The sequence below is a fragment of the Phoenix dactylifera genome, chromosome 1 (genome assembly GCF_009389715.1).
Source record: "Phoenix dactylifera cultivar Barhee BC4 chromosome 1, palm_55x_up_171113_PBpolish2nd_filt_p, whole genome shotgun sequence".
Classification (NCBI taxonomy): Eukaryota; Viridiplantae; Streptophyta; class Magnoliopsida; order Arecales; family Arecaceae; genus Phoenix; species Phoenix dactylifera.
The window spans coordinates 30,007,355-30,023,044 of NC_052392.1; the positions used below are offsets into that span (position 1 = coordinate 30,007,355).

Here is a 15,690-nt window from a genome sequence, read left to right on the forward strand (position 1 = left end):
ATGAAAACCAAGTAAGTGAAAAATCATGCATTTTCACAATAGCAACATCATAAGGCAAAGAACTAAATGGAAATGGTGTAACAGTACATCCAACAGGAGCATTTTAATGTAACAGAGAATGATTCATTTTCCAAAAACAGTAACTAAGTTCTTGCATGCTTAAGTCATTCAAAGTACCAAACATTAAAATTAATTCAACATGGCCACAGACTGAATCATGATCAATTCTAAACCCAAACTCAAGATGAATCCGGAGTAGGCTGTGTAACCCCAGACTTCACCAGCAACTTACTGAGCGACTCCGGCGAGCAAACCTGGTACTTCACCTCTCCTGACGGCAACAGAAAGATCTCTGCAAGCTCTAGCTTTTCAGCAGTAAGGCTGGTGCTATCCATTGTCTTGCTTAGCACTTTGAGAGCCAGCGCAACTGCCTCCTCCCTAGTGATGTCCTCCTTGTAGTCCTGCTTCAGCATTGACTGCGCTGCCTGGTTGTTAGCTCCGATTGCCGCCGCCTTCCACCCACCATAATTCCCACTGGGGTCGCTCATGTAGAGTTGGAACCCAAAGTTCTTGTCCCAGCCAGCAAAGAGGAATGAGACGCCAAAGGGGCGGAGGCCACCAAACTGGGTGTAACCCTGTTTGGTGTCGCAGAGGGACTGGACTAGCTGCTCAACAGGCATAGGCTCCTGGTAGGCAAAGGTGTAGCGCTGGGCCTGGACGCGAGCAGTGTTGATGAGAATGTTGGCATCAGACATAATGCCGGCAACAGCACAGGCAAGGTGGTCATCGATCTTGTACATCTTCTCAGTGGACTTGGAGGTCTGGAGGAGCTTCGAGGTCACCTTCTTCTCGCCAACAAGGACAACACCGTCATTCGCCAGGATTCCAATGGCCGATCCTGCATTGCCAATAGCCTCCATTGCATACTCGACCTGGTACAGCCGCCCCTCAGGGGAGAAGATTGTGGTTCGGCTATCATATCGGCGAGACATTCTCAAAGATCACTGCAAGAGCAAAACAAGAAAAAGGTGTGAACTTCAGAGAAGCTTGGAGCCAAACAAATCATGGGGCTAAAAAAGAACAGCGTAAAATCACTGAAATATTTAGTCGGTGATAACAAAATTTTGTGGCCGTATTCTATTATAAAGAAGCGAAAGAACAAAAGAAAACTGCATAAGAAAACAAAAGAAAAAAGAAAATCAAAATCAAATCTTGGGGCAGATGAAATCATGGAGCATAAAAATGGAAACATGGAATCTGGTAAATTATGGAGAAAATATGAAGAAAGTCGTGGTCTCATCTCTCTTAGATCATAACACAATAGAAATTACAACGTTCGAAGAAGCAAAGAAACCACAGGGCTAGAGAAGTACAACCGCATAAACATCAAATGATGATTCTAAAATTCTTGCACTTCAAACACTCGAGAATGCAGTTCCACAACAAAGACACGAAAAAGAACTAAGAAAAAAGTAAAAAACATAGAATCAAGGAGACTAAGATATAATGGTGGAAAATATCCAAAAATAAAAATAATCAGAAGCGTAGGGAAGTGATCTGAATATTAGGGAAATTCCTCTTGAACGGCCGCTGCAGCTTGGAGCCAAAGAAATCACCGGATGGAAGGGAATTGATTAGAATCCGGCAGAAAATGACCATAGATCTAGGATATTCTCATCGATCACTCCAAAAATCAAATTTTGAGACCTGATTCAAACCCTAAATTCGTCCTCCCTCGGGCCACCGCGGCCGCGACGACAGGTTCTAAAACAAAGAAAAAGAAGGAAAAAAGGGGAGAGATCGAACACGGAAGGCGAGCTAGATTAGAAAAAAAGGAGACGAAGGAAAGGGGAGGAAGGTGAAACCTGGATGGAAAGAGGAGAGGCGCAGGAGGCTACCGAGCGAGGAGAGAAGAAAACGAAGCAAGGCTTGGGGAAGGGGTCGCGACTCCCTTGGAGGCCTTTTAAGTCGCTCGATTGGCTCATGGTACGGCTGCAAGTGGTCACGTCAACCGGGCATGCTTAAGCCTGACCCAAGTATCATGTTTAGATCTTGTTTTCGGACTCGGACCCAACTCATTAGTTAAGTACATCGGATTAGATCCCCCCAAAAAAAAAAAACAGAAGGTTATTAAGCTCAGGCTGCGATCAAGTATGAATGAAATCTAACCCAAGATACTGAGATATTGATCATGTCGAGCCTGCAATCCAGATGAAGCATTTAGCTTTTCTTCTATATAATAACTAATAATTAAGTATCAGATCATTAAATTTTTTTCAATAAATTAAAAAGTTATTCTAAATATGAATTTTTATATAAAGTATTCTAATTTTTTCCACGAAAGTGATCATTCTTATGATTTGAGTTTACAAACTACAACTTTCAAAAATATGTAATTTTATACTTCCAAAACATACAATGAATATTTAAATATCATTAAGCGAGAGTAGGTAAGAGGAGAGAGGGTTGTTGAGAGAGAGGGATTAATTTATAAGATTATTTATCCAATGAATTAGGAAAGATATTTAAGGCAAAAGAAAATGGGTCTATATGATTAGTATAAATGAATACACACTGCATGTTTGATAACCATAGAAATTATAATTAAAAAATTATACCTTGGTTAGGCTATATATATAAACTGATAAAAAAACTTAAATGTTGAAAATTTGTGATATTATGTAATCTATAAAGATGATTAATACAATAAATAAGGTAATATTTGTTAATATTAAAAATATAATAAACTTGAAATATAAGATTTACATTATGAAAAATAAAAATTAAAAATTCTAATTAGAAATAGAAATCATACTTTAAAAATAAGTATATAAATTTTTTTTATATAAAATTCTAACTGAACCTGGCCTGGATGCACGGGATGCGTGTCCCGGTTGACCGGGTTGCGCGACTCGGAAGTTCCAGTCTGGCCGAGGTCGGCTCGGCCTTCGGCAGGGCCCACGCAGTGCCGAAGTTGTGGATGAACTTCGTGGTTGGCCAAGGATCGACCGGCCACAAGACACATCACTTGGCCACTTTGGCCTTCGGTTGGCACATAGTCCTCTCTCGGATTAGCGCTACCTCGGCGTTGATTGCGTGGGTCCTCAACAAATCCCCTGCCTTGAAAAATATCCTTGCCCCCAAAGATATGCTTTGAGTGTCGTCGAACTCCTTCTTTATGGGCTTCCTACGTAGCTTCTTCTTTAGGCTTTCGGCTGTACAGTGTCTCCAACATATTGGCCTCACAAGGCCTCATGTTATTGCTGCCCCAAACGGTCCACTTCCCCATCCGACCACTAAGTCTGAACTTCATGGTCATCGACTCATAGTCTGTCTCTATCTTGCCCAATCTTCGAAGCTATGAAATCCCAAGTACCACATCTAGTCCTACCAACTGTAGTATATGCAAATCAATACTAATTTGAACCCCTTGGATCCTTATTTTTACATCTCTCACAATCTCCTCACACTTCATCCTCTCTCCACTCGCAATTTTTACCTCAAAGGACTCTACCGATACATCTTTCAAGCCTACCTTTTGAAGTGTCTCAGCGTTAATAAAATTATGTGAAGAGTTTGAATCAATCAATAGAGAAATTTCATGCGTACCGATCCATGTAGTAAGCCGCATAGTAGAAAGTTTTTGAACTCCCGACATGGCATGTAATGAAAGTTCAGCTTCTTTGGTCACTTCATAATGCTCGGCCTTTTTTTGATCAGATTTTTCACCATCTTCATCAGAAAATTCAAACACTTCATCCTCTTCCTCGCTGCTTGCATCAAGGACGTAGACTTGGCCGGACCATTCTTGGACATCCAAAGCTCCAGGTTGTAGCTTTAGTCTAGGATCTCCGCCATATGCATTGCCTCTTGTAGCCGTGATGGTTGTTTGAGTTTGATTTCTTTGGCAAGCCACAGTTTGAGGCCATCGATGAAGGTATCAAGTAAGGCTTCGTCGGACCATCCGCTGACCATCATTTGTAATTGCCGGAACTCGTCAATGTAGGTCTGGACTTTGCCTTCCTGCTTGAGTTCTGCAAGCTGGCCATGGTGATTGATAATGGGAGAAGGTCCCCATTGCGTCATGAATTCATCAACAAAGGCAGTCCAATGCAATCTTCTCCCCTCTTTTTCATACAAGGCTCGGATCCATCTTCACAATCGGCTAGCCCTACCTTCTAAGTGAAAACTTGTTAGGGTAACCCGATCAGCCAGTGGAATATCATAAACATCAAAGTATTGATCTGCCTTGTCAAGCCACTCATACGGGTCTCCTCCTTCAGACTTTGGAAACTCAATTTTGGATTTTCTAAGCCCTTCTTCTCTAGGCCATGGACCCCTATAGTCATCATCTCCAAAGTCATCACCTCGCATGTTTTTTCCTCTCTTTGCCATGGGTTCTTTCCGCCTGTGAGGCCTTTGAGCATGAAAAGATTTTTCTTTGGGTTCACTATCGGTCTCATGATGACTTTTATGGCCATTACAAACCCACTCATATTAATGATAAGCATGAATTTTATGGCCCGCGAGTATGGCCTCATGATGACTTGATGAGCATGAATTTTATGGCCCATGAGTATGAAACACAAGAAACTAAATTTAATGATAAGTTCTTTTGCAGTTCACTGATCATATTAACTGTATGAAATACAAGAAACTAAATTTATTGATAAGTTCTTTTGCAGTTCACTGATTATATTAATATCCAAAATTCATGCTTCTATCCAGGTAGTATAAAACTATAATGTGAACCGTGTAAAATATAGGTGATGATATTAAATGTAAGGTTATGCCCTACTAGGGACACACTTGGTTCAAATTTTTTGAACTAGATTTTATTTGAGTTTAATAACTAAGTTAATCAATTGGTTGGTTGGGTCAGGTTTGACTGGCTTTGAGCAATTCCAAGTTGCATCGAAGTAAAGAGAGCTACCTATTTGGCTTGGAGAGACAATGGGTTTATCTAATTTTTGTTATTTATCTATAATTTGATTAGATGGTATCTAGAAAGAATAAGCGAGACCTAGGCCTAGGCAGGAAGATGATTTTTTTTTGCTCGTTTTTTTAGCTTTTCTTCGAATTTTAAGAGAATGATTTCTCTCTTCGGTTTAAAAAGCATATAGAGAAGGTGACGACCAAGTACCAACATATAAAAATCTTGGTTGATATAGTGGATGAAGCTTATTTACGGTGTTTTCAAATTGACTTTTGATACTTATCGGTAAAACTTATTTAAGATATCCAAAGAAAGGTTTGGTTAATATTTTGATATCATGTCTCCCAGAATTTCTAGTTATAGTTGATTATAACATTAACAATAATTAAAAGTTGTGAGTTGTAAGAAGATAGAATTGTAACACATCCAATGTTAAGCAAAGATTCATCGATTTAGTCTAATTCTCGAGTTTACCATTATACCCAACTTTGAATTGACTAATCGTCAACAGGGGAATCCTCTTCAATCTATCCGTAGATTGAAAAGAGTTTATTTTTTTTGGTACAAAGAGAGGATTTGTTTACTAATCACAACCATTCATCTTTGGTGCAATAGTCAAGATTGAGCAAGCCCATCGCAGCACATAAGTTATACTCGTTTAGGCCCTTTTTAATCAGAGTCTTCATGCCAGAGTAGCCGTGACCGGCAAAACAAACCCTCTCGAGTCCAAGTGCATAGTGAAGAAGATCCAAACTCATTATTTACAATCTATTATAAAAATCATGATCTTGCTACTATCTACTATGATTATATTACAAACTCAAGGATTTTTTTTTTTTTTTTTTTTTTTTTTTTTGCGCTAAGGGGCTCAAGGATTTTTTGACTTCGAAGTCCAACATCATGTTCCTCTACTTTAAACATACCCTCTGATGTTATTTTTCTTGTTTTCCATTGGTTTCTCCCCTTGCCAACAACTCTCAATGGTGGCTTTTCATATCCGTGCAAAATTTTAGTTTTAGGTTCCGTATGATAATTTTTTTTTATAAATAAAAATATAAAATCTAATGCAAAAAAAATTGTTTGATTAACCTGTTTCTGTTCTTATTTTTTAAAAGTATTTTATTATTATTTTTGAAAAAATAGATGTAAAATTTTTTCACTTTCTTTATTTTTAAGGGGTTTTTTACCTCTCCTCTGTCAACCTCCCAGTTTCGGCGCCACCCTTCAACCTTATACGATATAATATATAATATAATGTATATCATATATTATTATATCTAATATTATATATAGAATTTATATATATATATATATAAAATATTATAAATAGTGAGGCTAAAGCAGGCAGGACATGTGCAACAAAAAAAAAAAAAAAAAAAAAAAAAAAAAAAAAAAAAACAAACTCACTCAAGCCAAATAAAAATTCATCGAGTCACATTAAAACTTGAGACTAAAAGTATTGGCAATTTGGCATGCGTCCAACCCAAACCGAGGAAACTTAACAGCTAGGTGTTCGCCCGTGGGTCTAACAGGGTTCGTTCCATCTGGGTTACGGGGCCGGGTCAAATGTTGCACCTTAAACTTCTCCGCGGGTGAGCGCACACCCAAAAAACGCCAGAAGTGAAGTATAAACCCTTCCACTCGAAGAAAAAACGGAAAAAATCAAAGCCAGCGATCAAAGGGAGCTCGAGGAGGCCTGGAGCGGCTGCGAGGCGCAAGACGTTGCCTTTACTCCACCGAGAGCCCTCTTCTCCGATCTCACTTCAAATACCCATGGCTAACGATGGCGGAGGAACGGCCGGAGAAGTCGGCAGCGGCGGCCGGCCCTTGCTCCCATCGTCGATCGCCGCCGGAGACCACACCGTGTGGGCCGATGCCTCTCCCCTCATTGAGGCAGCTTGCAATGGTAATCCTCGCCATCCATAGCTTCTCTCCCTTCTCTCTTGTCCAAATTTTAGCCCATGATGCTTTCTTCAACGTTAGTTATAGAAAGACTAAGAAAACCACAGGCAATCGAGGAGAAATTTGGTTTCTGAGTCTGAGATTAGCTGGATTAGGTGCATTTTTACGTGAATCAAGGGACTGCCGGCGATGGTAAGTCTAGTCATCTGCAGTTTCTCCTCTTTTTGGACCGAACAGGTGTTTCATTTTGTCTCTGACATTTTCTTGGATGGCAGTGACGCCAAGATTTAATCTTTCTCAGACCATCTTGGGGACACTAACATCTTTAGAAGAATCAATCTTCATGATATCAGACTGCCTTTAGGTGGAAATGCATTTTGTTTGCCATAAACTTTAAAGAGAAGAAACATGATGATCAATTTGAACAGGTGTAGAGTGTGTGATCTCAACCTTTTTCCCTTTCTTTTTGGACTGGTTAGGTGTTTTGATTTGGTGTCTGATGCTTTCTTAAATGGCAGCGACACAAAGATACAGAAACCATAGGCAAGGTAGGGAAAACCTCTACAATCTATAGCTTCTCCCATTTATTTTTTGACCGAATAGGTATTCAATTATCAGCCTCATGTTTTCTTGGGCTACAGTGATAGGAAAAATTCATCTTCATTGGACCACATCATGCAGGCAACTGCTTTTTAAGGTGAACTAGGCTTTGTTATATTAAATTGGTCTAAGGAGGAAGTATACTTTCCTTTTCTAAACAATAGCATTAGTTGTCTGAATTTTGGTCTCCAATGCTTTCTTGAACCATTGCATTGGAAAGATGTAGAAATTCAGAGGGAGGGGCAATCTTGTTTCTTTGTTGGACTTCAATCTCAGGAGTAACTGCAATTTTATGTCAATGAAGCTTCATTATATTATATTAGCTTATAAAGGAGATGCATCTTCCTTCTTATAAACTGTAAGCAGAAGTAGTATGATGGACCAATGCAGACAGGCAGTACTGCAGAATGGTAGACTGGCTATCACAAATAAAATATTTACTGCTTGACTTCCAAAGACAATTCCAAGTTAAATACTGGCTACTTAAATGTATAACATCAACAAGTTTGCGGATTCTTTAAAATATAAATACCTAATTATTCCTAGCAATGAATGGCTATGCCAGGAACAGGAAGCTTTGATTGGGTGTTTAATTCAAAATAATCAATAACTTTCATTTTAGTGATACATAGAAATGAAAATCAAGAAAAGAACATGTAGGCAATGCTTGGTAGCACTGAATTAGATAAATATACATACATATATATATATACATATATATATATATATACATATATATATATATATATACATATATATACATATATATGTACATATATATATATATGTACATATATATATATATGTACATATATGTATATATATATATATGTACATATATGTATATATATATATATGTACATATATGTATATATATATATGTACATATATGTATATATATACATATATATATGGATATATATATGTATACATACATACATACATACATACATACAGGGGGGATACTGCATCTCATGCTATCCTTCTCTAGATAAAAGAACCTGTTTGCAGCAACTCTACAGCAAAATAACACTAATTTTCTTGGTTAAAAGCTGAAGCTGGCTGCCTTGGATTCTCTTGCTAAAGGTGGCAGTTGGTTGGGCTTTAACTGGGGCCAAACATGCCGTAACTCATTATTTCAAAGTGGCAAAAATTGAGTTCAGCTGGCTCATTGATATTCATGGTTTCTCTCTTTCTTTATTTCATTTCTTTTCTTATGTTTACTCCTCTTGAAGATGACTTGTGCTTACTAGTTCTGTATAAAACAATCTAAATATACTTGACAACCAATTGTCTAGGAGTTTTAAGCACAAAGGTAACATGTTTATGTTTTTATAGTTTCTGGTCCTCAAGCAAAAGGAATAGCATATATAGTCAGGAAAAGGAATCCTCATCTGTCTATTATTCCTATTGTCCACTTTTATTGCTAGTGCAAGCTTTTCCAATCCTTTCTCACAAGTATTTTACATGTTAGTTTTGGTCATCTCCCTCTTCTCACCTTCCAGCATAGATTTAAGCTCCTCTGCTTACAAGAGTCATCTCACATCTTTGTTCTACAAGTTCATACCATCTCATTTGGCTCTTTATAACTTTTTCTTGAATTATCCCTCTCTATTTCCCCAACTTTTAATTGGAAAAGTTGGGGTGCTATGCAATTTTACAAACTTTCCCTTAAGTTACTCAAAAATGTGTCCATCACATAATATCATACTCGTCCTCTGCACTCAAAACATATGTAAGTTAAAAAATGCGTCATCATCATCAAATTGCCATATGCAGATTTATAAATTCAAACACTTAAAAAACCAGAAATGGTATAAAGAGATTGAATAATAGATCAATTTATAATATGCTTAAGGAACAAGTGCATAATTCAAGATTATGTATCTGACACATATGTACTAGTAAAGAATTTGAAAAGCCAAGTATGATCTTAACAGAAGTATAGGAAATTAACATATTACTTAATCATAGTGACGCACACTGATTTTTTCAAGTAGTTTTTGTTTGAAAGAGATGTATGATGAATCTCTTGGTTGATTATTATCGAACCATGTCATGGAGTACATGTGAAAGGAATCTTTTCCATTGATATCAAGTCATTGTTCTTTGTTCTAAAGAAGGTTATCCATGGTTGAATATACATGTTCTTTTGAAGCAAGGTTCATTGTACTGTACTAAACCGGATGGTATGGAACGTACCATATTAGTTCGGTACCAGTACACAGTACCGAGTCCCGTTACACTATACAGAGGCCGTACAGATACTCGGTATGCCGAATGGGCGCCGTACTGTACCGTACCGACATAGTGATAGGGTGGCACTAGTGCAGGGCTTGGTACACCAAATGAGCTTTGTACTGTACCGTATCGACATAGTGATAGTCTGGCATTGGTGCGGAGCCCGGTACCGAGATGACATACCTTGTTTTGAAGATCCCTTTAGTTATGGTTATAATTTCAATTCAATAATGTGTCGATGAAATTTGCCATTACCATAAGTAATTGGTCAACAAAGTGTTTCAATAATGCCTATGGAATTTGAAGTCTTTGTGATAAAACACTTTGATCTGGACATGTCTGGGTGAGTACTAGTAGAGCCTACAACCCTATGCTACATTTGATAATTTCTTTCCAAGTTTTGGTTTTACTTATTCTTATAATTGCCATGTGAGAAACTGATAGATGTATTGAAATAGTATTGATGCATCATGTGGAACTCTGAAATTCAGAACATTTTAAGCATTGCAAGATCTAATGTCAAAGATCTAGCTAGCTACTTGAAATTGGGCACTTTCATCTTTTAGACCTAGTCAACCAACCACTGGTACCTTTAATCAGAAGTTACCATAACATGCTCTTTCTTTAATAGGAAACTAAATTAAAAGAATATCCATCTGGAACACTTTAATAAAGCATCAAAAAAACTTATGTGAACAGCCCCTTTAGACTTGGTAAGTTCGGTCCTTTTAACCTGTCTTATTATTTGTGAGCTAGAAATAGGTTATAAGCAAGAGCTGTAGATGGTTGGATAAAGAAAGGCTTAAATAAACGGAAATGCAAAGGAGTATTTCGAACTACCGGGTTGAGAAACTAATAATCATGTTATATAGAAAAGGCAGCTAACATCCTTTTTCATGTCAATATTTAGAATTTAAGATGGGTCACTGCATTTGAATGTTGGAGTTGGAAGAAACTTCTTCCATTCCATCATACATCATCTTGGCTCCTGATATATGAAGCAACCTGTAGATGAAGAAGTTGTTGACTTTAGTCGGTTATCATTTGTGAGAGCGGGCTTTGGAGAGAAGATGCCTGAGACCAAGCTCTAAAAAGGCATGTAGGATTTGCTTATTGACCGCGCATCCATCCCTTGACTAGCTTGACAAAGGAGCCTACTTTAGCGGAGTTCTCCTATAGTGGTGGCTGCTCTCCCCCAAGAGAAGAGATTTTTGGGAAAGAGGTGACCTGCACCAAGGCCAATGAGGAACCTCATAGGCATAGCCTCTCACTAAACGGACCGATTATTTCCTATTTCTGCATATATCCTTTTGAAAATTGAGAATAATGACTAGAATACAATTTTAGAATTATATTAAATGCTTTGGAGATCTAAGTAGCCCTGTAATGTTCAATTAGATTAATATTATATATTTGTAAACGAAGAATTGCTTATGCTCCTAAAATTAAGTTTCGTTTTTCGTTATCAGCATTTTTAAAGATGTATAGCATATATATAATGTGCATTAAACTCTTGTAAAACCTAGCGGTTGTTGTTCAACCGTGTCATACCATCTGTTGTACCATGGTCAGTTGATAGATATCACACAAATGCACGTGTCAATATATCTTGTCTGTGGGATGTTCCTAGATATCAGGCATGGATATGGATTATGTCTGCTCCAACAAGAAGTATTTCTGTGACTCTCTCTCTCTCTAACATTTCATACATATAGATCTTCAGGATGGAGAACTTATACATGGAGAGAACTTTAGTCTCTTTGCTGCCATGTCTGCATTGGAGGTACTGAGTAGTTACCCATGTTTTTCTTCACTCATTTATCTTTGGTGTCTTATTGTACTCATGCTCGGAATGCATGTCTCTGAATTTATTGTACTTTTATGGCTTACAGATTCGTTCAGTTAATGTTGTGACAAAATACAAAATAATCCACTGGTGGTTTGTTATTATCCATATCATCTAGCTTAGGTACTTTGTTTCTATTCTAACCGTTTGAATAAGGATTTTCAGTTTGTTGAATCTCATGAACATAATTGAAACACCAAGTTGCAGTATTTTGAATACCTTAGGTCACACAAGCATCAAAAGCAAACTATTTACTATGCCAATAGATGGACATTTTAACATGTTATATCCAGATAGTATTGAATCAGCTTACATGCTTGATATGCGAAGATGAGCTTGCCGTGGCATATGATAAACTAATAAATTGCTAAGATGCATAAAAGTGGATATATATATCTAGGAAAAAAAATAAAATACTGAGAATGGCATTCTTAGCTGCTCCACAATCTTTACATAATCTTTGCTATAATCACATGTCATGCACATTTGTGTATTTTATTTTTGCTGTTGTATCATATCAACAAGTCATTAGTGTATAGTGTACATCATAATTATTTCGCCTGCAACTTATAGTTATTCTTAGTGATGTTTAATTTAAAATTAGTTGCTTTTCTTTTTTTTCTCTAGATATGATAGTAGCCTGGGAGCTTGTAATCGAATAGATCATCCATAAGTCTTTCATATATCCATCTACCATGCTTAAATATAAATGTGAGCTTGATTTGAACGTGGCGGTTTAATGAGATGTTCCTGGTTGAGCTGGTGTACTTAGAAAATCAAGGGGACAAAACATTTTATGCTATGTCCAATCTTTTGTCATTTTCTGGGAGCAATACTAAATGGAAATATTATGAGGCTATTAGTTTCAGGTTACATTTTGCTTCCCTCATGATCCTTTTGATGATTGAAGCATGTTTTATGGTCCTAAAGTCAGATCATTGTTGTTTGATACTAATTCCTAACCAAGGTCATTTTATATACCAATTCCTTATTACAGCCAGTTGGTGGATTTCAACCATCGTTATATATTAATAGTCATGTTTTTTTCTTCCCTGCTCTTCATAAGCTCAAATCTTTAGACCATCTTTTATGATCTTTGTTAACTTCTTTGTTAGTGTATACTTCTTTTTCCTTTTTCTTTTTACTTTTTTTTTCCAGGCTGGGCCCTTCCTGGACAGCTAGCTGAGACTGTATTTTTTTTTAAAAAAATTCTGATGTAGATAATGGATCCAAAGATGGATTCTGGAGTTGAGAACAGTGGATATTGCTCTGTTGAAGAAGCAATAGAAAATGGCGCTGCTCCAATTCCTCTCAGTTTGGACAGAACTGTTGATGTGCAACGAACTCTTGATGTCATGGATCATCTTTTAGCATGTGAGGTATTGTTAGGATTATTGTACTAGAAATCATTGGCTTGGCATCATAAGATTCTATGTTTTCAACACCTTTTGTGTTGGCAGGCAACGTGGCATATGGGTCATTCACTGGCACAGACTGTCTTTTCGTGCATATATCTTCTGAGGATCGAAAGAACATCTTCACATGCCTTGTTGCATTCATATTGTAGAATAACACGTGCTACTTGTAATGCTATCATTTCGGCAGTCGCTGATGCACGTACTCATGAGGTATGTCTATGCCAATAGACTTCTCCTTTCTTTTCAAAGCTTAGAGGACGACCCGGTGCATGAGGGTCCTACTACTGTGGGGTCTAGGGAGTGTCTGATGTACGCCTTTATCCCCACGTGTGGAGAGGTTGTTTCCATGTTTGGAACCTGTGACACATAGGCCACATAGTGGAGCAACCTTATCATTGTTCCAACTGCCAAGGCTCACCCTCAAAGTAAAACTTGAGTGATGTAAATGATAAATTATTATTTCTCATCTAGAAGCTAACAATTGCATAGAACTTCATATGTAGATTTTAATAATTGGTTTAATGTACGCACCTTACCCCCACATGCGGAGAGGTTATTTCCGTGTTTGGAACCTGTGACACATAGGTCGCATAGTGGAGCAATCTTATCATTGTGCCAAGTCTCACCCTCAAAGTACAACTTACTTGAGTGATGTATTGATAAATTATTATTTCTCATCTAGAAGCTAATGCCTGCATAGAACTTCATATATAGATTTTGATAATTGAAAAACAAGAGAAAAAGGACACTGTACCACACTCTTCCCTTATAATCATAACCATAACTGAAAAATCTGGGAGGCCCTTCATAATCATGCAGAATAATTTGTATCCTTTCCATGCTCATTCTTTTCACATTCTTCTTTTGCAACTTCCAACCATGTTTAAGTTGTTTCTTTCACTATTTTGCCACAAAGTCAGCACCTTCTTCTAGCAATTTTTTTTTTTCTTTAAACTCTTTGTTCTACAAGACATTGCCATTGTATGTGTTTCTTTATCACTTTTCCTCTTTTTTTATAGCTTTTAAATATATCTTATTTACCTGTTCTAGATGTATGCCATCCTAATTATACTACATAGACATCCATTCAAATCCTTATTTTTATTACATTGCTATTGTGTGCATGTAGTGATCCAGGTGCATTCAAATATTAATATTTTTCTTCCACTCAATGTATGTTGGGAGTATCTTCATTAACACCTTTGAATACTAACTTCGAACACGTAATTTATCATTTGTGCAGAATACTTAGTATCTTAGACATAAGTTTCTATCCAAGGTTCGCCGAACCGATACTGGGACCGTACTGACATACATACAGTACGGGTGGCGAGCCGGTTCCGAACTAGCACACCAATTTTTTTCAATCTCTTCTAAGCTTCAATGAATGGTAATAATTTTTTTTTTCAATTTTTTGAATGATTTTAGGATTTTAGTCACATCGTGTAGATCATCTATAGATCTATAACATATAAATTTTGGCATGACCTCTCCTTATTTTGGAATTTTTTTGATATTTTCAATGTTGAACAAAAAGAGGGATGAAATGAGGTAGGGGAGAGCCATTGTACATTGTTTTGGGTTGGATCCTCCTTTAATCATCGAAATCACCGTGTTTTTGGCGAATTGGGGGGTGAGTTTGAAAAGAAAAAAAGAATGGCATGTGAAGGCTTCTTGAGACTTCTTAGGCCCTTCTATCATTCAAATATATGGGAGGGGGCCCGAATCGGTTCAAACCGGTGCGAACCACTGGTTCTACTCCGAACCACCCGGTTCTAGGCGATTCAGGGCCTTTTGGGGTAGTTTTTGAAAATTAGGGTTGAACCGACCCAGTTCTGCATTGGTTCAATGCATTACGGGGTGAACCGGGTGGTTCGGCCCGATTCAGCATACTTTGTTTCTATCTTTTTTTGCTATAAAATGTGTTCCATGCTCTTGTTTGGTTCAACAATTGGATATATCTTTTAAAAATTTTGTTATTGTTGATAGGGTTTCCTCCTCTTGGATGGACATTAACAAACCTCAAAATGGGCACATGGTTGACTTCCACCAATCCCTGATCTAATGTATTACCCACGTTCAACTGAAAAGTCCGAATCAATTACATAATTCCCTTTGAAAGCCAATCATCGATAGTTATTATGTTTTATGAGGCAGCTTATCCAATGTGGTAGCTACTCTAAATTAAAAATAATATTTACTCTATATTTTTATCTTATATGCATACAATACATAATTTTGTGTAACATGGTATGAAGCTTTAATTTGAAAAATGGAACAACATTGTTTATGACATGAGGGTTGGAGGGCCATGCCCCTACCTGAGCCTAGTGCGAAATTTTTTTCGGTCTTTAGCCTAGGCTTAGGCATGGACATTTCTTTTTTTCAAAATCTTGGCTTGAGCTTGACCTATGCTTGAACCCGAGACTAGTCTCGGGCTAGGCCGAACCCAATCGGCCTGACCTAAATTAGTCTATTTGGGCCAAAAGATTGGGCCGACTTGGTTCTTGCCACTGATGGAGTGGGAGTTGTCATTGTGGAAAGATGGTTGGAGATTGAGAGGTGCAACAATTGGTAGGGCAGTCAAGGAAAGTCTTTTGGAGCTGAGGTAGATTTTATGGTAGGCGGTGCTATACTTGATGCCAATGCGGATTGTGGGAATTGGGGAGGCGGCAGTGGAGTTGGGGTCTCGTTTTTGGAATACTGTATAGAGGAGTCTTGTAGAGAGGTTGAGTTTGAAGATGGGC

The 15,690-nt window shown here is 37.6% G+C and overlaps 2 protein-coding genes across 4 annotated transcripts in view; one reads left to right on the top strand and one right to left on the bottom strand.

The window, feature by feature from the left end:
- Positions 1–50: 50 nt before the first annotated feature.
- LOC103710835 (proteasome subunit alpha type-4) lies at positions 51–1,972 on the bottom strand. Of its 3 annotated transcripts, XM_026806140.2 has the most exons (3): positions 1,866–1,927; positions 1,708–1,764; positions 51–1,004 (listed from the first exon to the last, which is right to left on the bottom strand). In XM_026806140.2, the coding sequence occupies exon 3, from the start codon at positions 990–992 to the stop codon at positions 240–242; it is 753 nt and encodes a 250-aa protein (XP_026661941.1). In that variant the 5' UTR covers positions 993–1,004; positions 1,708–1,764; positions 1,866–1,927; the 3' UTR covers positions 51–239. The 3 variants fall into 3 exon arrangements, with proteins under 3 accessions (XP_026661941.1, XP_008794958.1, XP_017699224.1); XM_008796736.4 differs by lacking the exon at positions 1,708–1,764 and having other exon boundaries at positions 1,866–1,972; XM_017843735.3 differs by lacking the exons at positions 1,708–1,764; positions 1,866–1,927 and adding an exon at positions 1,577–1,687.
- A 4,626-nt stretch (positions 1,973–6,598) lies between these two features.
- Positions 6,599–15,690, top strand: part of LOC103710849 (N-alpha-acetyltransferase 35, NatC auxiliary subunit) — a 28,525-nt gene continuing 19,433 nt past the window's right edge. The window contains 4 exon segments of the mRNA XM_039130106.1: positions 6,599–6,842; positions 11,395–11,462; positions 12,746–12,904; positions 12,986–13,153. Of these exon segments, the coding sequence (XP_038986034.1) occupies positions 6,710–6,842; positions 11,395–11,462; positions 12,746–12,904; positions 12,986–13,153 (528 nt within the window). The 5' untranslated portion in view covers positions 6,599–6,709.

Coding starts and splice junctions, on each gene's coding strand:
- LOC103710835 (XM_008796736.4), bottom strand. CDS start 992: ATGTCTCGCCGATATGATAGCCGAACCACAATCTTCTCCCCTGAGGGG.